The sequence below is a fragment of the Neovison vison genome, chromosome 11 (genome assembly GCF_020171115.1).
Source record: "Neovison vison isolate M4711 chromosome 11, ASM_NN_V1, whole genome shotgun sequence".
NCBI lineage: Eukaryota > Metazoa > Chordata > Mammalia > Carnivora > Mustelidae > Neogale > Neogale vison.
The window spans coordinates 22,766,280-22,790,068 of record NC_058101.1 but is presented as its reverse complement, the minus strand read 5'-3'; the positions used below and the strand labels follow the sequence as shown (position 1 = coordinate 22,790,068).

Here is a 23,789-nt window from a genome sequence, read left to right as displayed (position 1 = left end):
AATTGCTCCGCTGAAATCGTGTTTTGAAGGCTCAGGAATGACCTGCTACTGGCTAGGTCTATGGACTTGTCCCCTCAGTTCTGTTTTGAGTCCGTGATCTGACCGAGACATTTTCTTCTCACAACTCAGAAACTGGCCGCATTTTCTTCGCTTATTGTTTAGAATTTGGGATGCGTTTTTACCGCGTGAGCTTAACGTTTAATTAGTTAAGGGTGACTATGGGTGGAGATTTCAAGAGATTCTAAAGGGTATTTTCGAGAGCTTTACACTCGAAACGCTTTAGACAGTGGTTCTAAAGAGAACGGTCAAAGCCTGCAGATTTTTCTTTTAACAGCTCTATTCACATCTCTGCACGCCAAGGCTAGGGGCAACTTTTCTGTCGTTTGTTTGACAAGAGGCCAGAATTGTTCCCTACAGCATCTAAAAAAGCCAAATCGAGAAAGGGACCGGGGCTCGACTCTTTTTTGACGTAAGGGCAAGAGTGAGGGGCCGGGCGGATTAGGTGCGGCTCCCGGTAGGCGCGCCCACAGCCCAGCCAGGGCCCAGAGCAACCCCCTTCGCCAAGGGGCGGGGCGCGCCGGGCGGCCACGCGCGCGGGCGGCGGGGTGGGCGTGTCCCGCGGGGGCGCGCGGGCGGTGGAGGGGGCGTGTCCCGCGGGCGGCGGCGGCGGCGGCGGCGGCGCGAGCTGGGTGCGCGGCGCAGCCTCCTGTGCTGGAATGTGCGGCTCCCGCGAGCTCGCGGCGCAGCAGCAGAACAAGCGCCGCCGAGGCCCCGGGCCACAGACCCCGGCGGCGGCGGCGGCGGCGGTGACCGGGACGGCAGAGCGAGAGCCGGCGGCCTGAGCATTCTCTGCAGTCCCACTCCTGGGCCTTTGCGGGCCTCGACGTCCCCAGCGCCCAACTTTTCCATCCTTCCCCACCCCTCCCCCCGAAACTCCAGCAACAAAGAAAAGTAGTCGGAGAAGGAGCGGCGGCGCCGGGTCTCCCGCCCCTCCTCGCCTAGGAAGGCCGGTAAGCGCGGCTCAGGGCTGGGGGCTCGGTCGGGGTGGGGGAGGGCCGGCCGGGCGGCGGCGGCGGCGGCAGTGGCAGGGGGAGGGCGCGGAAGGACGCGGAGCGAGGCGCTGTCCAGGGCTGATTTGCAGATACTGTGGCTCCGGCGGCGCCCGCAGAGCGGGGCGGGGGCGGGCGGCCGAGCGGGATCGGGTTACACCGGCGCGGCCCGGGGGCTGGGCCGGGGGCGTCCTTGGGGAGCGGTGTGGAGCCGGGACCCCCTCCCCAGTGGAGGCCGGGCCGTCGCCTCCGCACGGGCCCGAGCGTCCTTCGAGTCAGTCCTGAGGAGCGGAGCTGCTTGTGGCGCTGGTCCTGAAACTTCTTCCCGGTCCTCCTGCTCCCAGGTCCCGCCGCAGCCCCTCGTCGGCCCGCGGCCCTTGCGTCCCCCTCCCTCTCCGGCCTCTCCCTTTCGCCGGAAGGCGCCGTTGAGTGCGGCCGGGCGGGTTGAGTCAGCCCCGCGGCCCGGGCGGTTCCGCCAATGGGGCTGGACAGCGATTTTTGCTCTCGGGCCGCCCCGCCGCCTCGGCCCTCCGCACCCGACCACCTCGGCGCCCGAGCTGGCGGGGCCGGGGCGCGCGTCCCGCGGGGCGCGGTGGGGGAGTGAGTTCGCAAACTTCCGGGGCGCGGGGGAGGCGGCCAGCGCGCGTGGGGGCCCCCTCCGGCGCTAGGGGCCCGACGCCTCGGGAGGGCGCCCGCGGAGCCTCCCGGGCCCTCTGCGGAGGGTGAGCCCAGGGGCGGTGAGAGGAGCTAGGACGCCGGCAACGCGGTAACTTTCCTTCCTCTTCCCGGACTCGGGCCCGCGGGCCGGGGAGGGGGCAGCCCTGAATGGGGAAGACTTGGTCTGGCCCAACGGCGCCCCGACTTTGCCCACCTTGCTTTTCTCAGTGTTGGGGAACTCAGGAGAAGCTTCGGGACGAGTGTTGGGGCAACTCCCGCGAGTTGGTGTGTAAATGTGTGCAGTGAGCGGGCCCAGCCGAGAGGAAGCGAGAGCGCCCGAGTTTGCAAAGAGCTGCTTTGTGTTTGGTATTTTGAGAAAATGGCCGAATGCCTATTTCAGTCAGGAATGCCGCCGCCGAGGCAGGCGCTGGTGGCAGCCGCACATAGGAATTCGTGCAACACGTTGGGTTTTCGGGCTGTGCTTAGACGGCCTTCCTGACAAACGTGAAAATTCCTTTAGGGACGGTAGTTAGGGTTGGGGGGGACATTAGAAAAGTCGATGTTTGCATAAATTGCCGAGTAGCCTGGGCTGTTAAGCCCTGGGACTGCTCTGGCCCTCAGTTTGTTTTCTGTGATGGCATTTGATTCCAAGTTTTGGTACATTATAACTCGGTCGGTTTGTGTTTAATGCACCTGGGTGAAACGGACTGCTTTTGGGGTTTGGAGTTCGATTCGATTTTTTGAGTGCTTGCCACTTGCTTTGCTGCTTCTAATTTGCAAGACAGCACTCAGTTGGAGAATAGCTCCTTCTAGATTGGAAAGTGACGTGGTTAAGGCGACTTTAAAAGCCCAACATGTTTTCAAGAAGGTGATCTTGTAATGGCTTCCCCTAAGCAAGTAGGCCAAGTCAAGCACAATGCAAGAAAGTTGCTGATTGTCGGGTTGAGTTGTACGGTTATTAGAGGGTTTGAAAGTTTCTTTAATTTGTGAAGTTTTGAATACACGGAGCTTCCTTTTTGTTTTTTTGTTCTTTTTAAACAAGGAAAAAAGGTCTGCTTTTTTTTTTTCTTTTAAACGGGTCTAGTTATTAAAATAAACTTAAGTGGTACTTTTTCACAGTGGTTTATTTTTCTGGAGTTGAGTTTATATGAAATTCAGTTCAGTTGACCAGTTACTACAGGCTTCTGCTGTCCAGATAGGTTTGTACCTAACAATTGAACAGTATAGTTTTGGGGGTTTCTCCCTTTTCTGACCAGTAAACTATGGAAAGGGGAAATTGAGAGGACAGCAGTTTACTATTCATGTATTGAACTGAAAAATAATTTTAATTAACATAAAAAAGAAGTTATTTTTTCACCAGAAAAATTGTAAGTGCTTGAGGGAAGACATGCCAGTGGTAGGCCTAGTTGATGGATGAGTTATGTCAGACAATTGATAGACATTTTTGTAGGGATAATAGAGATTTTTTTGGTGATTGCAATAAGGAAAATTTGGTAGTACAAAAATACTTCAAAGCCTTAATTTTAGTGATTAACAAAGCTCATTGTATTCAAAGATTAAATTAGAAAAAAACCTTTTTTTAAGTTAGAAGTATTGGAGCAATGTTTTGGATGTTGTGTTTAAACTGGTTTTGTACTTTTTGTCTTATTTTGAATTCAGAATACAGTCATGGCCACCCAGGTAATGGGGCAGTCTTCTGGAGGAGGAGGGCTGTTCACGGGCAGTGGCAACATTGGCATGGCCTTGCCTAACGACATGTATGACTTGCATGACCTCTCCAAAGCTGAGTTGGCTGCGCCTCAGCTTATCATGTTGGCAAATGTGGCCTTAACTGGGGAAGTAAATGGCAGCTGCTGTGATTACCTGGTTGGTGAAGAAAGACAGATGGCAGAATTGATGCCTGTCGGAGATAACAATTTTTCAGATAGTGATGGAGAAGGACTTGAGGAGTCTGCTGAAATCAAAGGTGAACCCAGTGGATTGGAAAACATGGAACTGGAAAGTTTGGAACTCAGTGTTGTAGAACCACAGCCTGTGTTTGAGGTATCAGCTGCCCCAGAAATTTACAGCTCAAATAAAGATCTTCCCCCCGAAACACCTGGAGCGGAGGACAAATGCAAGAACTTGAAGAGCAAACCTTTTCGCTGTAAGCCATGCCAGTATGAAGCCGAATCTGAAGAGCAGTTTGTGCATCATATCAGAGTTCATAGTGCCAAGAAATTTTTCGTGGAAGAAAGTGCAGAGAAGCAAGCAAAAGCCAGAGAATCTGGGTCTTCCACTGCAGAGGAGGGAGATTTCTCCAAGGGCCCCATTCGCTGCGACCGTTGTGGCTATAATACCAATCGGTATGATCACTATACTGCTCACCTGAAACACCACACCAGAGCTGGGGATAATGAGCGAGTCTACAAGTGCATCATTTGCACGTATACCACAGTAAGCGAATATCACTGGAGGAAACACTTAAGAAACCATTTTCCAAGGAAAGTATACACATGTGGAAAATGCAACTATTTTTCAGATAGAAAAAATAACTACGTTCAACATGTTCGAACTCATACAGGTAAGAGTACCTTGTAGTCCATAAGTTCAATTCACTTTTGATAGTTAATTCAGTAGGCTGTTAAAGTAGCACTGAAGAAGGGATTCTGGGGTCAAGTTCTGGTCCCATTATTTGCTGTCTTTGTGACCTTGAATAAGTCAACTTAATCTCTATGCTTTAGTTTCTCTCTCCATGGCGGTAATAACTTTGGGATTGAGGATAAGTGAAGAACACTTACTTCAGAATGACCAAGACAGATATTACCCATGTTCTTGTTAAAATTTTTATTCTCACAACTTGAAGTAGATCATTTAATTAAATTGGACTATTTTTTTTTTTTAAGAAGATGTGTTTAGTTAGTAGTGAATACATCTAAGATGCAGCATAGTTTCTTAAAGCAATTGAGGACTTAGACAAAAAGGAAAACTCAGTGATTAACCCTTGCATAGATCCATTTCACAGAAGCAATAAACTTTTAAGATCAATTATCTTGGTATTGAGTACCTGAGTGGAACAACTTAACCTTGTCTGCAAAACCTAGAAATGTGAAAAGTTAGTTTTTAAAAAACTGGTGGGATTACCACACTTGAAATCATTTTCCTGAGAAAGCAAACACACGTGAAAAATGAAGCTATTTTTCAGATAAAAAACAATGTCTTTCAGCATGTTGAAACTCCTACAGGTAAGAGAACCTTTCTAGTTTGTAAGTTACTCTATCAAAAAAAAACAATGGAACAACATTAAAAATAAGAAAAATTTCAAACATCTCAAAATACCAACATGTACTACTCATTACCTGTATTCATTAGTTAATGATATTTTACCACATTTGGCAATTTTTTTGGTAAATACCAGTTCTGTTGAGATACAGTCCACTACTGCAGAATTCATCCATTTAAAGTTAAAATTCACTGGTTTTAGTATATTCACAGAGGTGTGTAACTGCTCCACAGTCCATTTTTAGGACATCTTCAACCAAAACGAAACCCTGTCTGTTCGTGGTTACTCCCCCATTTCTCCTCAGCACCCTGAAACACCATCATGGCAGCGATGCATGTGGCACTGACTGAGCCAGCCAGGTGCCCCAAAGAGTCTTGTTTTTTAAGGAAATGTTTGCAACTTCTTGGTAGTTTTCTCACATTACATTTTTCTCCTAAGAATTGGTACCTTTGAGGACTGATTAGCGGTCTGAACAAAATTGGATAGGGTAATCTAGTATAGTGGTCTGGATCACAAGTAAAAAGGGGTTTTAGATGCTGTTTGCATCAGATCCATTTTGCAAGAGTTATCACTGGACTGCACCCCACAGGTAAAGTAGGGCACAGTGGGGAGGGGAATCAGTACCGCTTTACTGAATTGTGGTAGACTTAAATAGTAAAACTTGGAGATGAAATTCAGTCACAAGAAAGATGTGAGGGCACTTGGGTGGCTCAGTCAGTTGAGCGCCTGACTCTTGATAGTTAGCTCGGGTCATAATCTCTCGTGGTGGGATCAAGCTCTGTTTGGGTGGAGTTGGCTTGTTTCCCCCACATGGGATGCGTTCTTCCCCGCAAATAAACTTTTAAAAAGGGGTGGGGGGGTGTCTGTGGCAAGATTCTAAGCTCCAGGAGAATGCTCCAGTATTACGTGTATGGCATTAAAACCTAGTCAAGTAAAAATGTTTGGAGATCCTTTGGAATTTGTTAGAACCTGTGACTGTCTCCATGTTTTAAAACCATTTTAGTTTCCAAAGTCTTTAAGTTCAAATATTACAAAATTACATGGCATAGGAAGTCAGAGTTACTTGGAAATCCTATCCCATTAATCACTTAGTAGTTTGAAATAAACAGACAAAACTTCATGTACAATATCTTAAAATAAGTCTTAGCTACTCTATATATTTCAGCCATAATTACTTCATATTCATTTAACAGTTTTTTTTTTAAAACCTTGGGGCTTAATTTGGATTGGCTGTGATCTGTAGAGCTTTCAGGTAGTAGCCACGGCCTGACTTTTATCTGTACACTTTGATGAATTGTTTTGATTGAAGTAGAATTGATGACTTTTAACAAATACATGTACTCCTATCCATCATGCAAGTCAATATAGAGAATATTCTGATCAGCATCCCAGTGCTTTTGTCTTAATACATTTTGATTTTGTCAGTTGTATTTTGATAATTCATGTTTCCCATAAAAGCTAAAAATGTTTTCAACTGTAAATCTAAATTTGTCAATTTAAGAATATTTCTAGAACCAAAAAGAAAACAGAAAGAACTAGAAAAGGTTTCTTTTAGTATTTTGTGTGTATTTCCAGTTTTGTGGGGGGGTTTTTTGGTATTCCAATTTCTTAATGTAAAGCATTTTTTGTTTTGTTTGTTTTTTAAAACAAGAACTCTTGGGGTGCCTGGGTGGCTCAGTTGCTTAAACCTCTGACTTAACTCTTAAATTTTGGCTCAGGTCGTATTTCAGGGTCCTGGGATGGAGCCCTGCATGGATCCTTTGTGCTCGAAGTGGGAGTCTGCTTCACTTCCTTTCCTTCTACCTCTACCCCTGCTTGCAGGGGCACATGCTCTTATTCTCTTAAAATAATTAAGTCTTAAAAAAAAAAATCCAATAGCAGGGGGGAAAGAAAACCAAGAACTCTTGGCCATTTATAATGTTTTTTATATAGTGGTTTATTTTAACTGCAGTTTAGGTGACTAATTTTTAATGGATATATTTTATATGTTTAACTGTACCATCAATAAATTTTTCTTCCCATTAATTTAAAGTTGGTATTTTCTCAGTAAGGTAACATTGGTACCTCATTTCACATTTTAGTGTCTTCCCCTTCCCCCACAAATTTTAGTGTTGAACTTTATTGAGAAGATTTTTTTTCTTCCTAATGTTATCTTTGTGAATTTTTAAAAAAAAATTTTGGTAAGCATTTTGAAACAATTTGGAAGCATTTTGAAACATTGGGAGGATAATATTTCAATTATGTAAATTCTGGGTATCTCTGGTGTTAAATGCATGGTTCTGAAAATTGTGTTTATAAAGGAAAATAAATTCGTTTAATGCTGAAAAGTAGAGATAAATAATAGACTCACTTCTCATTTAAGTACCTTAGTTTTCAGATTAATGGGTTTCTTCTGTACTTGGAGTGGCCAGTGTTGGGTACTTCTCTGCTAATCTGCAGAACGATCTATTGAGGAACTAAATTATAATAGTCTGTGTTTACTGAGAGGAAACCCTGAAGTGATGTGTCCAAGGTCATACTGTACAACTAAGACTAAGAATCAAAGTTCAGGGGTTTTTTTTGTGAGTAATATGTGATAGGCTGAGGATTTTCATTTGAGTCTTCAATTAAAAGATTTTTAATTTTGTGGGTTTGATCATTTTAATCAGTTCACAAATTCTGGGTGCCTGGATGGCTCAGTTGGTTGAGGATCAGCCTTTTTTGGCCCTGGTCATGATCCCACAGAAGGGATCAAGTCCCTCATCGGGTTCTCCGCTTCACACAGAGCTACCATCTCCCTTACCTCTCTATCCCTCTCCACTGTTCTCTCTCTCTCTCTCAAATAAATTAAATACAATCTTAAAAAAAAAAAAAAAAACAGTTCACAAATTCTAAAAGATGACATTTTTGCCTCTATGTGTGACTGAAAAATCACTAAGTTTTCTAGAGTATTTATGCCTGTTTCGTAGTTGCACAGATAGAAACCATCTTTTCTCTTACAAAGAATTTAAATTATTCTTAATTGAGCCCTTTGTTTATCTATAATGGTATTTGATATTTCTTCCATTAACTTTTCTTTTTGTGACAGCTTAATTGCGATGCATTTTACATAACATACAATGTGGATTGGCCCATTCTAGGCATTTCTGATAAACAGAATCATACAATAATATATGGTCCTTTGTGACTGCCTTCTTTTTTTTTTTTTTTAAACATTTTATTTATTTATTTGACAGAGAGAGATCACAAGTAGGCAGAGAGGCAGGCAGAGAGAGAGGAGGAAGCAGGCTCTCCACGGAGCAGAGAGCCCGATGTGGGGCTCGATCCCAGGACCCTGGGATCATGACCTGAGCCGAAGGCAGAGGCTTTAACCCACTGAGCCACCCAGGTGCCCCGTGACTGCCTTCTTTAACTTAGCATAATGTTTTTAAGGTTCATTCATGTCCTGTGCACAATACTTGTTTTCCTTTTGCTGCCAGATAATCTCTTGTAGGGATACCATGTTTTTGTTTATCCATTCATCAGAATATTTGGATTGTTTTCCATTTTTTGGCTGTTGTGAATAATTAATTCTTCTATGAACATTCATATACACATTTGTGTGGACACATTTTTATTTCTCTTGGATATGTACAGTTGACCCTTGAACAGTGCAGAATTTAGGGGCAGTCGAAAATCTGCACATACCTTTTGACTCCCCCAAAACTTAACCACTGAGAGCCTACTATTGACCAGAAACCTTACCAGTAACATAGTTAATTAAACATTTTATGAGTTGTATGTATTATATACTGTATTCTTAAAGTAAGCTTGAAAAAAAAAATCTTAGTAAGAAAATCCATGATGGGGAGCCTAGGTGGCTCAGTGGGTTAAGCATCTGACTTGATTTTGATAGAGGTTCTCTGGTCTCTGGGGGGAGTCTGCATGGCATTCTCTCCCTCTGTCTTGCCCTTGCTCCGTATCTCTTTCTCTCAGATAAATAAATAAGTGAACGAATGAATGGATATAGGTATGTTTAAAAAAAAAAACCCGGAAGAAGAGGAAATAAATTTATAGAACTGTGCTATATTTGTTGGGGGGAAGCGGGGGAAGCACGTATAAATGGACCTGAACAGTTCAAACACATGTTGTTCAAGGGTCAACTGTTCATACCTAGGAGTGGAATTGCTGAGCCATATGGTAACTGTTTAGTTATTTGAGGAACTGCTAAGCTATTTTCCAAAGTGGCTGCACTATTTTACAGTTTCACATTGTATGAGTGTCCGATTTTTCCATACCCAAACCAATACTCTAACATCTGTCCTTTGATTATAGCCATCCTCATGGCTGCGAAGTCTTCATCTCATTGTGGTTTTGATTTGCATTTCCCACATGGGTAAAGATATTGAGGATCTTTGCATGTGCTTATCTGTCATTTATATATGTTTATAGAAATACTTTCAACATATTTTTTTTTTTAAGATTTTATTTATTTATTTGTCAGAGAGAGGGAGAGAGAGCAAGCACAGGCAGACAGAGAGGCAGGCAGAGGCAGAGGGAGAAGCAGGCTCCCTGCCAAGCAAGGAGCCCGATGTGGGACTCGATCCTAGGACGCCGGGATCATGACCTGAGCCGAAGGCAGCTGCTTAACCAACTGAGCCACCCAGGCGTCCCCTTTCAACATATTTTAAGCTAAAATTCTTCCAGGTTGAAGTAGGAATTCTATTGATAGGACTTATTTATAGCTGACCTATAGCTACCAGCTAATAACAGCTGTATGGCTACTAGGAACACGTTTCCTACTCATTACAGTATTCCTCTATTTTCACTTGTTTTTTTTCTTTCCCGTATCCATTTTACTAGACACATCTGTTACTGTAACTTACTGTATAGACAGAATAATAACTGGTATTATTGAGGGCTTTACTATGTGCCAGGCACAATATCAGATGTTCTGTGTGTATTATCTTAAATTTAAATTCTCACAATTCCAGTAAGTGAAGGTGCTTTTACTTCGAATGAGGAAACTTGCCCAGGGTTGTAATTATTATCTTGTGGCCAAAACCAGATGAAAAGAAACTACAAATTGTTAGGCCTGTGTGTGTGTGTGTGTGTGTGTGTGTGTGAAGCTTTTTAAAAAAATCTGTTTAGTGTTTGACAAACCATGTCCAAAAAACATACATTTCCTGCCGTTGAAGTCTTAAATTCTTTAGTACTGAAATCTTTATCTTCTCATCTTCAGTTACTGTCAGTCCTTATGGGTTTATGAGCAGGATTTACCTTAACACTGATCTGTTCTGTGAAATATCTGTCTGCCTACTTGAAATTTTTAGCTTAAGCATCCCCACTCACGTGTTCTTGGTTTTAAGCAGCAATTTCAAATGATAGATTTACCCTTCACAAAAATCCAAATAAATAAATAAATAAATAAATTTCTGAATGATAGCATGAGAAAATTTGGGTAGATTTTTTCCTAAGGGTAATTCTGATTTTTTTTTAAAGGGTGCTCCTTGATACCTTATCAGTGTAATTATTCAGTTCTTAATATTTAATGTGAGAGTTTGTAGCATTACTATGAAAAATAAAAGGGCTATGAGAATTCAGAAAGCCAGTGATCTTTTTTGTCCTCAAAGCTGAAATGTAGTTATGTGAATTCTGAATTAAATCATTTACTTGTCTATAATAAAAAATGGACTGTTTTGCCAGGAATAGGAAAAAGAATCCTTATCAAAAAAAGCTCAGTACTGAATATTGTGTTTATTGTTAGTGAGGATTTTATTTACCTTATTTTATCATATTTAAACCCTAACCCTTCTATTCTTGCAGGGGAACGCCCATATAAATGTGAACTCTGCCCTTACTCAAGTTCTCAGAAGACTCATCTAACTAGACACATGCGTACTCATTCAGGTTGGTAAGAAATGGGAACCCTTCTATGATTTTTAGTAAACCATACATCATTATAACAAAATCCTTCCAGACCTGAAACTGGGTCATTATTATTTTTTTTTTTTTAAAGATTTTATTTATTTATTTGACAGAGAGAGATTACAAGTAGGCAGAGAGGCAGGCAGAGAGAGAGGAGGAAGCAGGCTCCCCGCTGAGCAGAGAGCCTGATGCGGGACTCGATCCCAGGACCCTGAGATCATGACCTGAGCCGAAGGCAGTGGCTTAACCCACTGAGCCACCCAGGCGCCCCAAACTGGGTCATTATTAATGACTTATTTGTTTATTTTAAATCAATTTATGATTTATTTTTAATTTAGAAATCAGAGTTAAAAATCAGTGTTGTATTCATGTGACACTGTATCTAAATTTAGGTTCTGAAGAAGGAATCTATAGTGAAACTCTGAAACTGAATATAAAAGACACATGCAGTATTCTTGGGTGGACGGTCCATAATTTCCACCAGATCTTCAAGTTCTCTAATAAAACTTGAAATGCTGTTATAGACCAACACTGGTTTGTACATTTTGAGCAGTGTCTACCTTCTCACCCTCTCCCCCACTCGCAACACAATAGAACACCACATTTCATAGTGTGGTTTCTAACTCCTCCTTCACTTGTCAGGTCCTAAAATGTGGGTTTGTCCTTTTGTGAGAGCTGATAGGGCTTCCGTGAACTGATTTACAGAAACCAAACTTGAAAGAATAATAGATAATCCAGGATCTCAATTTATTAACCTATACTAGATAAAATGCAGGACTATAAATGCAGTGGGAGATTGTCCACTCCAATGACTGGAATAATGGTGATCACTAACCGGAATTGGTCCCCATTATCAAAGTAGATAGATGGCAAAGTTAAAAAGTAAATAGCAGCATAGGTGGTCTTAGCATAATTCGTTTTGGCTATAATTCACCCTTGAACCTTGGTGAACCACCACAACTGATGAGAATACTCTACTTCCAAATTTAGAATATATACCCCTGTAGGGAAGCTATGTCAAAATCTTGGTATTAACAGAAGTCTGTAAACTCATGTCCATTAGGTTCTTTAATTGCCTGAAATTTGTGCAGTCTGCTTGTGTAGCCACTAGCCACATATGGTTATTAGCTTGTGAAATATAGCTAGTTTGAACTGAAGTGTATAAAATACATAGCAGAATTCAAACAATATAAATAAAGGCACCTAAAATACCTATTGTGGGGTGGCTGGCTGGTTCAGTTGGAGGAGCTTGTTACTGGATCTCAGGCTCATGAGTTCAAGCCCCACATTGGGTGTAGAGATGACTTAAATAATAACTTTAAAAAAAACTTTTTTTAAGTTTTGATTACATGTTCACATGACATTAATTATATTGGGTTAAATAAGTAGTAAAATTTAGTTTTACCTTTTCTTTACCTTTATAAGTGTGACTGTCAGAAAATTTAAAATTACATATATGCTTGCATTTTATTTTTATTGGATATTGCTGTTTTAAGTCAGTAATTGAGTAACATTTGATTTTAGTACAGATTCTGATTTGAGCAGCTATGAAGAAGTCACATAATATGTGGGCTAGCTTTTCTTTACCCTCAGTGCTTGTAATGTTAATACACTGGAATGTTTCTAAATCTCCTAAGCTATTGAGTTGAGTCACTTAACCAGATACCTGAGTTTATTGCTTAGGGGTACTTCCTGGTTTCATTTTCTGAGGGTCATTGGGAAGCTCTTTCAGGCTTCCTTGAGGGTAGGCATCATGTTCTATTGATAGTTCTGCTCTAGCCCTTAAATAAAACATTTAAGAGTTTTATGTGAGTTAACTAATTTTTGTCCTTTATAACTATCCAATAATGTATAAGTTCAATTGCTGTCCCCATTTTACCAGTGGGGAAACTTAAACTAAGGGATTGAAGAAATGTGGCTGTTTCTCCTATAGAATGTCCCCCTTTCTGGATTTGTCTTACTTGCTTTCTCATGGCGTCATTGGATTTTTCTTCTGTCTGTGTGCCCTGTATTATATGTACACTAGAAATCAAATCTGAATGCTTGAATTCTACTTCTGTGTCTCATTTGAAGTCCTGTCTGGTTGACCCACTATTAGTGTTGCTGGTTTACTGGATTAGAATGATAACATACTTGTATCTTTCTCATTGAATGGGTAATACTTTGTCACCCTTTAAGTGTCTGTGGTGTTTTAGACTAGTTAGTAACTTCTGCTGGAATAATTTTGTGTTTGCTAGCTGTTGTCTTTTGAATTTCTTAGCTGTATTAAAAAGATGATATTCAGTAGCTACTGTTAGAGTATTTTAAAGTATTTTAAAATTCTTTTCAAGAGTAGTAGCTACTGTTTTTAAAGATTTTATTTTTCTAAGTTATCTCCTACACCCAGTGTAGGTCTCAAACTCACAACCATGTGACTCAAGAGTCACATGCCCTATCGACTGAACCAGCCAGGTGCCCCAATAATAGCTACTATTTGTTGCATGCATGCCAGGTACTGAGAAATTGGGATTTGTTATCTTTGATCTTAGTACCCCTTAAATATTTAATCCTAGCTTATGGATTAGGACACAGATATAGAGAGGACAAATGCTTTATCTGTGGTTAATTGTCATTCCTTTAAATCAGAAGAGCTAGGATTTAGCCTTAAACTCCTCACCCCTCCCATTTTCAGGTATCAACATCGTTAAAAGAAAATTATGTCTCAGAAAATGGCTCTAGAAGCTATAGCATAATGGAATTGGAACCACAGCGTATGGAGAGAGCAGAGATATGTCTTTTACTGGGTGCCAGTAGTTTGAGTTGCAAACAGGAAACAAACATGGTTAGTTTGTTTTGTCATACACTCATGTGTATGAGTGTGCAATTATTTCCAGGAGATCCCATGTTTCAGTACTTTTAATTGAAGTTGCTGGTAGCCCTCATAAATACACTGAGGCTAAATTAGGTCAGATTGGATAGGTAGTCTTTTTTTTGAATGGGTTGCTTGGAGTGAATATCTTGCGGGCCTTCTCTGTGGTCTGGAGTCTGATTTTTAAGGTCCCCTGGGCCTTGTTTTTTCCCTTGTTCATGTGAGTGTATTTCAGAGAGGACAAGTATGTGCTCATTCTCATTTTTGGAAGAAATTAGGCTCTGTGGAGTTGATACATTTTAGCTTAGCCGACAGATGGGTTTATAAAGCAAAACCACAGTGGTTATTTACTTAGAGCATTTCCAACCATAGGGTTTGGTTTCTTTAGGCCAAATTAGGAAGGGATCAGAATGTTGATGAGGTGAAAAATTGACACACTAATCTAACCTTATCTGGTGTTACTCTCCATTTTACTGGTGTTTCTCCCTAATGGTATTAAAGTATCCTTCACCACCAGGCTAGTCTGAGATATGCGGACATTATCCACAGTTCTCCCTTTCTTTTTCTCAGTGGAGATAATGTCATTTCATCCTGGGTGAAATACCTCATTCCAGATGAAATACATCCAGTTTGTATTTGCTATTAATAATAATTTTTTTATATATCACACTGACTGGTTCCCCATTCTGCTAGCATAGGAATTCATCTTGAATATTTTCCCACAGTGAGTGTAATGGATGCTGTTGTTAAAGAAGATCATCAACTTGGCAGCTTCCATTTCCATTTATTACTCTTCTTAAAATGGAAAATACTTTTTTCAACCATAAGTTTATTTTTCTTTCACCAAGTATTTGATAATTATTGTGGAGGCCCTATTTCAATAGGCTGGGCTTATTTGAAAGACATTATGGTTTGAGGGTATAATGAATTCTAGAATGTTTTTTTCCCAGTGCCTTTGTGGTTTTTTTCATTTTAGCATGTCATGTCAAATTCAACTTCCTATGCGGTTTGGGCTTTTTCAGTTAGTAAATGTATTTTTTATTGAGGTATAGTATACACAATGTTAAATTAGTTTTAGGTGTATAGAGTAAATTTTTAAACTGTGTTCTATTGAGGTTCAGTTTACACACATGAAAATGCAGAGACATGTGTCTGAAGCAGACAGGTCAGTGACTTCACATGGTTTCTCCTGTTTGCCCCCTAGAGGAAGACCTGAAACATTTATACATCCTCAGAAATAGAACCTCCTCACCCTTTCTGGTAGTACTCCCATGGTCTACCTACAACTGCTAGTCTGACTTCTGTCAAAAAGAATATTATGACATTCTTCTATGAGATGTTTTTGACAGTCATCCCATGCTGCTTTATCAGAACTTCGTGTTTTTTTGCTAAGTAATAATCAATTGTATGCCCCATTACTCTTCAGTTGAAGTCCCTTTTGTTATTCTTTCTCGATTCTTCTTGATAAGAATAGGTAAAGTATATGAAAATCTTTCCTCTTTTGAATTTGCTATATATTAATTTAATTTGGGAGGAATAAAGTGGACATCTGACATGTTTATAAAGATGAAAAATGTAAATGAATACTAGAATTGGAAAAGAATTAAAATCATTGCTAAAAGGCAAAAATACATATATATTAGGTGCTAAAAACCTATGCAATGTTATGACTGGATCTAATACAAGCACGACTCAAAGGCAAGAAAATAAAATTGAGAAGGAATGAATGGAGCAAGTAAATTTTGCCATCAAAATTTAAATAGGTTTTTATGAACTCCCATTCTCTTGACCATTTCATAGGTGGAGGCTTGGACTTGGATGCTTGCTGTGTAAATACTCTCATTTGTTAGGGGTTATACAGTGGCAATATTTCCATTACAATTCTTTTATTAGCACAAATATTTTTAATTAATTAATTAATTAATTAGACAGGAGAGAGAGAAAGATCACAAGTAGGCAGAGAGGCGGGGGTGGGGGGGGAGTGGGAAGCAGGCTTTCCGCTAATCAGAGAGCCGGATGTGGGGCTCGATCTCCCCGGACCCTGGGATCACAACCTGAGCCGAAGGCAGAGGCGTAACCAACACTGAGCCACTCAGGTGCCCCAGCACAAATATTTTCTTAAAGAGATAAACTTCATTCATCAGCTACTTGTTTACTCAGAGGTAGGGTTTAAATGGAAAGGCAGGATAAACATATGAACCTTGCCTTTTGTGTACCCATACTAAAAGTACCATTTTCAAAAGTGATGATTTATAGGGAGTGTATATGGACTGCTTGGCTGTGCCAAGCTAAGTGTTTTATATGAATTAAATTATTTATAGGTCATAACTTAAAAGTACTTTTACAGATGCAGAAATTGGGCCTTAGAGAGTTTTCAGTACCTTGCTCAGGATCTCAAAAGTGAGTTGGAGAAGAGCCCATATTTGATCTCCCAGATAGTCTCATTCTAAAAAAAAGTTCTTAATCATTATGCCACTAATTTTCTTCCTCATTCTGTGTCTGTATATGTTAAGCAAATGTTTGTGTCCACTGAGGTAATTTGTTGGAGGGGACAAGACAGAGTAATGAAGCATGTTGTAGAAACCTCTGTTAGTGACTCGGTTAGTAGTCTAACATGGAAAAGAGTTGTCCAGCTAGCTACATAACCAGTCTAACCAATCTGATGTACCTCGGTAAGTTTTGGTTTCTACATAACCAATCTGATGTATCTGGGTAAGTTTCGGTTTTATCATCAGACATTTTTTGATCATGTAAAGCTTAATGTCTGAGAAATTTGCTTTATGAAAAAATTAGATTTGATACGAATTTGAGAGTGTTTGAGAGATGAATTTTCATAAATGTCAATTTCCATTTTTCTACTATGCATTCCATTGGACCAGTGGGGTATGGATACCGTTTGGTAATATTTACTAGAGTGTGATCTAGATGGGTATGTATTCAGGTAGAATGTGTTAATCTTCTATCTTTAATTTGGGGGTGGGGGTGGTTTTGGTATTGTATGTACCTATGATCTCTAATGATCATGACTTTGTTCAATTATTTTACATACCATATCTATTTGTATGCCTTTTCTCACCTATGCTGTTTCTTTACCCATTTGTTAAAAGAAGGCAGAGAAAAATCAGAAGGTTTCTGGCTTGGCTATATTTTTGCTTTAAAATAGCAATTCTGGCATTGGATGACTTGGCTGAGTAGAGTTTGACTCGACTCCTGCTGAGATAGGCAAAAGGTTTAAATTTAAAGAAAAGACCTCTTCTTGTTCCTTAAGCCCAAAACTTTTACAACTTCTACATCTAAGGTCTGAGAGTGTAGTTAGAAGTATAAGATATTTCTTTAGAAGTCTCAGAATTTATCTTAAAAATGTATGGGAATTACGGGGAGGGTATGTGCTATGGTGAGTGCTGTGAAGTGTGTAAACCTGGCGATTCACAGACCTGTACCCCTGGGGCTAATAATACATTATATGTTTATTTAAAAAATAATAATAATAATAACTTGCAAGTTAAAAAGTGTGGGAATTATATATTCTGTTCCATTGTACATTTGCTTTCATGAAACATAAAACAATTAAAAGGATCTTTTCTTTAAAAAAAAAAAAAAAAAACATTTTTTCTCTTTGAGTGCCCTTGCCCCAAAATTCACATCCATAGCCCAACCAACTTTGCCAATAATTGTTGTGTACTTCTTGATGAATCATTGTTCTTTATAGTGTTTAAGAGCTCTAGCTTGATGGACGTTTTGAAGATGATGGTTAAATGAAATCGTTGTTCTTCCATTTGGTATGAGAGTCAGTGTCAAGGGATAGAGAAAAGATCTACAAATAAATATGGTAAATGTAAAGTGCATGATTGAGTCTTTTCAATGAATAGTTTGTGTCTGTGTGTTTTAACATATCCAGTTCCTTATATTTTAATAAATGGCTTGAATTCATGTCTTAATCTATGTTCTCTCTAACATCTCTTGTTTACCTTAGGTGAGAAGCCGTTTAAATGTGATCAGTGCAGTTACGTGGCCTCTAATCAACATGAAGTAACCCGCCATGCAAGACAGGTTCATAATGGGCCTAAACCTCTTAACTGTCCACATTGTGACTACAAAACAGCAGATAGAAGTAACTTCAAAAAACATGTAGAGCTACACGTTAATCCACGGCAGTTCAATTGCCCTGCGTGCGACTATGCGGCTTCCAAGAAGTGTAATCTTCAGTATCACTTCAAATCCAAGCATCCTACTTGTCCTAATAAAACCATGGATGTCTCAAAAGTGAAACTAAAGAAAACCAAAAAACGAGAGGCTGATCTGCCTGATAACAATATTACCAATGAAAAAAAAGAAACAGAACAGACAAAAATAAAGGGGGATGTGGCTGGAAAGAAGAATGAGAAGCCTGTAAAAATGGAGAAAAAAGATAATGTTTCAAAAGAGAAAAAGTCTTTAAGTAATGCTTCAACTCAAGTGACTACCAGAACACGCAAATCAGCAATGGAAACTAAAGAAATGGATGTGCATACAGGAAATAATTCAGAAACAACCTGTAAAACCAAGAAAAGCAAAAGAAGGATGGAAACTGAAGCCCATTCCTTAAAAGATACTATTAATGATGAGGAACCTGTGACAAAAAAGAAGAAGAAGGCAGAAGGCAAATCCAAAAGTAGTCAGGAAGTGCCAAAAGGTGATAGCAAAGTAGAGGAGACTAAAAAACAAAATACTTGCGTGAAAAAAAGTACAAAGAAGAAAAGTCTGAAGACCAAGTCAAGTAAAAAAAGCAGCAAGGCTGCTCAGAAGGGGCCTGCTCGGATGGTGCCTTCTCCTCCCGAGGGGCCTGCTCAGATGGCCACCTCTTCTTCCAAGGGGCCGTCTCAGATGCAGCCTTCTCCATCTGGGGGGCCCATTGAGATGGAGCCTTCTCCCCCTGTGGGGCCTGCTCAGATGGAGCCTTCTCCTCCCGGGGGGCCTGCTCAGATGGCCCCTTCTCCTTCCAAGAGGTCTTCTCAGATGACACCTTCTCCTTCCAAGGGGTCTTCTCAGATGACGCCTTCTCCTTCCAAGGGGTCTTCTCAGATGACGCTTTCTCCTTCCAAGGGGTCTTCTCAGATGACGCCTTCTCCTTCCAAGGGGTCTTCTCAGATGACGCCTTCTCCTTCCAAGGGGTCTTCTCAGATGGCGCCTTCTCCTTCCAAGGGGTCTTCTCAGATGACACCTTCTCCTTCCAAGGGGTCTTCTCAGATGGCGCCTTCTCCTTCCAAGGGGTCTTCTCAGATGGCGCCTTCTCCTTCCAAGGGGTCTTTTCAGGTGGTGCCTTCTCCTCCCCAGAGGCATGCTCAGCTAGAGCCGCCCCCTGCCATGGAGTCTGCTCAGATGGAGGTTGATCCGGTGGAGCCCCCTCCTCCAGTGGCACCCGCTCACATAGGACCTGCTCAGACAGAGCCACCACCTCTCCCTGGGGGGCCTGCTCAGATGGAGGTTGTTCAGAGGGAGCCGCCACCTCCCACAGAGCCGCCTCTTCACGTGGAACCAAGTCCCAGAAAGTCTCCTCGGAAAGATAATAAAAAAGAAAAGCCCAACACGCAGAGTGAAGTGGCTCGGAAGGAGCAAGTCCTCATTGAAGTTGGCTTAGTGCCTGTCAAAGCCAGCCAGCTTCTGAAGGAGAGTGCAGGTACGCGGGATCTCTCTGCACCATCACCACCACCGCCAAAGGAAAACTTAAAAGAAGAGGAGTCAAAAGACCAAAAATCATTCACTGAAGGTGAAGGAAGTAAAGAAGCCCCTCTTCAAAAGATAGAAGAGGCAGGGAAGATTCTAGCTGGTCTTGCTGCTATTAACAAGGAATCTGCCAATATTTTATCCTCTGAGCAAAACTTGACTATGGCAGAGGGTGAAATGTTAGATGCTAAGTGTCCGACTGACTCTGAGCTTCGTGAAATGGAAATAGACACTGATGAGAACAAAACAGAGAACCCCCCTGGCAAAGAGCCAGCAGTTGAAGAACCTGTTTCACCAGTGCTGCTTCCCCTGCCAATAGAAAATCACGAAGCAGTGTCCAAAACTGCTGTGACATCACCTCCTGTCACCATGGCAGTAAATGAGTCTCAGGAAATGGATGAAGACGAAGGCATCCATAGTCATGATGGAAGTGATCTAAGTGACAACATGTCAGAGGGTAGCGATGACTCTGGATTAAATGGGGCCCGGCCAGTGCCACAAGAAACCAGCAGGAAAAATGGAAAGGAAGCCTTGGCAGTCAAAGTGGCTGAGGGGGATTTTGTTTGTATCTTCTGTGATCGCTCTTTTAGAAAGGAAAAAGATTACAGCAAGCACCTCAATCGCCATTTGGTTAATGTCTACTTCCTTGAAAAAGCAGCTAAAGGGCAGGAGTAATTTAGGATAAGGCTTCACTTCTTAGTTTATAAGATCTATTACATTTAATATTCATTTGTAGTTGTAGACAACCTTTTATTTTTTAAATTGCTTTAATTAGTGTCCGATGTTGATTTTTAAGTGGCACTCTTTTCCTTAGGACTGTATGTACCTGTTGATGGGTAAATTTTAGCAAATCCAAGGAAGGTAGTGTACTAAACCAGCAGACACCTGAATCTGTTAGTTTATACGTTTAATTGAAATGAGAAGGCCACGGTGGTATTGTAGCATTCTGTTGCTTTGTCTGGCTGTAACTTGTCACTTTCCTTGCCATGTCTGTCTGCTTGTTTCACTTTAGTTTTTTTTCTTAGTTCTCTGTTTAGTTCTATAAAAATTGGCATACTTAAATAGCAAATTACTTGAAGAATTTGCCTGCTTTATATAAAGTTAGCACTTTAAGATTTTTTTAGAGATGAGGAGAGACATTTAAATTGAAGAAAAATTTTCCCAGCAGTGGACATTGTATCAGTCCAGGTATTTACTTCTGAGTTTTGATCAATATTTCTTATTTGTATATGTTAATCATCATAAAAACAATTGATTTTGGTGTGGTTTTTTGGTTTGTTTTGGGTTTTTTATTCGTGGTATTTTTTTTTTTTTTGGTGCTTTAATGGCTTAAGATGTTGCACATTGTTTTGTTTTGTTTTAACCTATGCAGTTCAATTTTTTTCTAGAAATAGTATTTGTTGAACAGTAACACTTTATACATATATATGCATGTTTATTTTGACCTCTTTGGAGGGATGCTTTTAGTCTTGTTTGCAAAAGGGCAGTTTTCTTTTTCCTTTGCTGCAATTGTCTTTTTTGCAGGATATTAGTGTGTGCAAATTTGTGAGCAAATGAAACATGCAGGTTCAATCCATTGATTTTGAATTTCACATCTTATATCTATGCCGGAATCTGTATTTCACATAAGTTATTTATTTTAAATGGATGTAGTGAGTTCACAGCTCTCATATTGACCTTTAAACAAACCACTAGGCTCTTTATTAAATGGATTTTAATCTCAGATACCAACCATAAGTAAAAATTTTTGGCTTGTTTTAGTACAACTACTTCTAGATGTACAGTGTTAAGTCATATATTTGAGGAAGGCCTTTTTACATAGATGGTTGGTGTCCATATGGCTCCTCAGCTGAATAAAGAACTGTAAATGATGTTTGGAAACTGCAGACCTGGAATTAGGAGGCATAATTACTCCTTCAAGGTACACCGATTATCAGTTGTGAGATTCCAAAGCCATAGCAATGATACAGCAAACCCAGGTTGAGAGAGCTAGTTTGAGTGCTGGTAGACCAGCTGCTACTCACTTCCTAGGAATACAGTGAGAAAGGCAGGTGAAACCGAAGTACAGTCCAGATTTTTAAAAAATCACACTTTCTCAGGGATCTCCACAAACTAGTGGGTGTCCTGGCTGTCCCTGTGACAGCCGCTTTCTACAGGTGAGGCCTCAAATGAATTGCAGCTATCCTGGTGTTCCTGTGGGGGCACTTAGTATTAAGAAAGAGTGTTCTTCTAAACTTTCTTGGTAGGTTCTTTGGCCCGTTGCCAAAGAGCAGGAAAGAATCCAACAGGATTTTTCTTCCTGATAGCAGTTAATTCATTTCAAAGTACGATTCCAGTAGGGAATCTGGAACAATTCTGATCCTCCCATGTTCTGTCCTGAAATAACCACTTTATATATCATTTATTTTATTTCACCTGGCGATCTCTTTGAGGCAGGTTTCAGAGTTTGGCAATGCAACATGAAAGACTAGGGAAAGCATTGACGAAGTGTGGGTAGAAAACTTGTTAAAAATCTGAGAGCGAAGTTTGAGTTAAAAGACATTTGAACTTGGAATTGACTGGGAGGCCAAAGATTTAAAGAAGAGAAGATTCTCTCAAGAAAAGCGTAAGTTGTGTGTTAATGGTGTGTGTTTTGTGTGCATGAATGGGAATTTATAAATGATGTTGAATTCTAGATGAATTCACGGCTCCGACAATCATTGTCAACAGAAGATCAAGCTGCAAATATTTATGTTTTAAATCTTAAATTATAAAGCTAGTTAAATCTTTCTAACAACTAGTTTTAATGTTCATGGGTACATTTTATGTAAGTACTTTTACATTCTGTATGAAAAGACTCATGTTAAGTACAGATTGGAGATTGGGAATCCGTTTGGGGAGGAGGTTTTGTGGATTGTTCAGTGCTACAAAAGAAAAAAAATTAGACTTCTGGGGAATTGGACTAATTTTCTTACCTAGTTTTTAAGACTAGAGTGCTAAAAACAAAATATGAAGGAAATTAAAACCCCTTGTTATTAAATTGATCTGTGAAAACATTGTTACTGGAAATTGAGTGGGACTTGAGGCCTTTCTTCCAGAAAACAAGGACTTGATTGTCAGGCCTATATTAGGTTCTGAACCTTAATGCCATGTATTTGTACTTGTTAAAATTGTTTCAATGAAAAATATGTTAGTAATAAGAACTTCTGGTTTAGTTGGGAGTTCTTCCATTTGAAAAATGTGATATTTGCATGGAACTGTTTGAATCTTTGTTTTCTCAGTTTCCCCTCCACTGGATAGAATTGAAACTAGAATTTTCCCTTTTGTTAAAGGAATAAAAAGTGAATATGTTATTTGTAAATTGATGTTTAGTAACTAGAGAAACTTGAATACTAGAATACATTATAAGCCTAATCTAGGTAGTCTTACGAAAATCTCTCTTCTGTCTTCTGAACCTATATTCACATTGAACTTCAAGATATATTAAGTTATATTTTTTCCTCTTTTCAGAGCTGCTTTGGGGCTACTTTTTTTTTTTTTTTTTAATTGAGGTGTAATTTGTAAGGGGCTACATTTCTGATAAGGCTTCTTATAATTGGCTGGATGTTTTGTTCTAGTCTTCCAAGAAGGGCCATTTTATTTTTTAGAGTCACTTCTAAAGTCATGTGGTCTTTAACTTTGGGGACTGTTTTGCATTTAAGTGCTAATGCAAATAAATTTAAGCCCAAGTAGACCTCATCACATGTCACCTCATGAATGTTGACAATGGAAGGAATACCTTGCCTGTAGTATAATATCAGTTCTGGACCGAAAAGCTGGGGAAGAAACTTCATTTTCTTTTTTGTATAAACCAGAAAAAACAGCTAGTCTGTGCAGCTTCCTTGTTGACCTCAGCAGATGAACTGAGCTGATAGTGTTAATTCAGATTTGGTAAATTATCTGAATCTTCGTTTCTGTAGACTTGCAATCTACATGCAATTTTTACTAAATCAGATAGCTTTTACATTTTCACTTGTGTACATAGGCTCCCCACCCTTTTCAACATCCATTAGTTAATTGATCTTTGTAAACTGGCATTGAAACATTACAACAATGTTTTGTTGCACCAATTTTATAAACTTACAGTGCAATACGTGTTATTTTTCCGAGACAAACCAAAGGTTAATATCTCAAGGTTCTTGCTGCCTGCTTTAGCAGCATTTGATAGGAGGATCTTTTATATACATTTGTAATAGATGAAAAATAAACCAGATTGCAAATAATTTTTTTTTTTTAAAGCTTAAACCATGTACCAAGTCTTTGGTCCAAATTGTGTAGGATAAGTTAAGCTTAAATGGCATTCTATTAACCAGTATGAGTGTATTTCTGTAAGCATAGTTATGTTGAAATAAAGTTTTAAAAAGCC

At 40.2% G+C, this 23,789-nt stretch overlaps 2 protein-coding genes across 3 annotated transcripts; one reads left to right on the top strand and one right to left on the bottom strand.

Moving 5' to 3' along the window:
- The first annotated feature begins 717 nt into the window (after positions 1 to 717).
- Positions 718 to 23,789, top strand: REST (RE1 silencing transcription factor). 2 transcript variants are annotated; one of them, XM_044225901.1, is made up of 4 exons: positions 718 to 1,010; positions 3,366 to 4,269; positions 10,753 to 10,836; positions 17,676 to 23,789. In XM_044225901.1, exons 2-4 carry the CDS (start codon positions 3,375 to 3,377, stop codon positions 20,078 to 20,080), a joined length of 3,384 nt encoding a protein of 1,127 aa, XP_044081836.1. In that variant the 5' UTR covers positions 718 to 1,010; positions 3,366 to 3,374; the 3' UTR covers positions 20,081 to 23,789. The 2 variants fall into 2 exon arrangements, with proteins under 2 accessions (XP_044081836.1, XP_044081835.1); XM_044225900.1 differs by lacking the exon at positions 718 to 1,010 and adding an exon at positions 1,719 to 1,815.
- On the bottom strand, positions 999 to 3,009 carry LOC122890188 (proline-rich protein 2-like). The gene is made up of 2 exons (XM_044225928.1): positions 3,003 to 3,009; positions 999 to 1,762 (listed from the first exon to the last, which is right to left on the bottom strand). Exons 1-2 carry the CDS (start codon positions 3,007 to 3,009, stop codon positions 999 to 1,001), a joined length of 771 nt encoding a protein of 256 aa, XP_044081863.1.

Coding starts and splice junctions, on each gene's coding strand:
- REST (XM_044225901.1), top strand. CDS start 3,375: ATGGCCACCCAGGTAATGGGGCAGTCTTCTGGAGGAGGAGGGCTGTTC. Junction 4,270..10,752: donor ACATGTTCGAACTCATACAG/GTAAGAGTACCT, acceptor CTATTCTTGCAG/GGGAACGCCCATATAAATGT. Junction 10,837..17,675: donor ACACATGCGTACTCATTCAG/GTTGGTAAGAAA, acceptor TGTTTACCTTAG/GTGAGAAGCCGTTTAAATGT.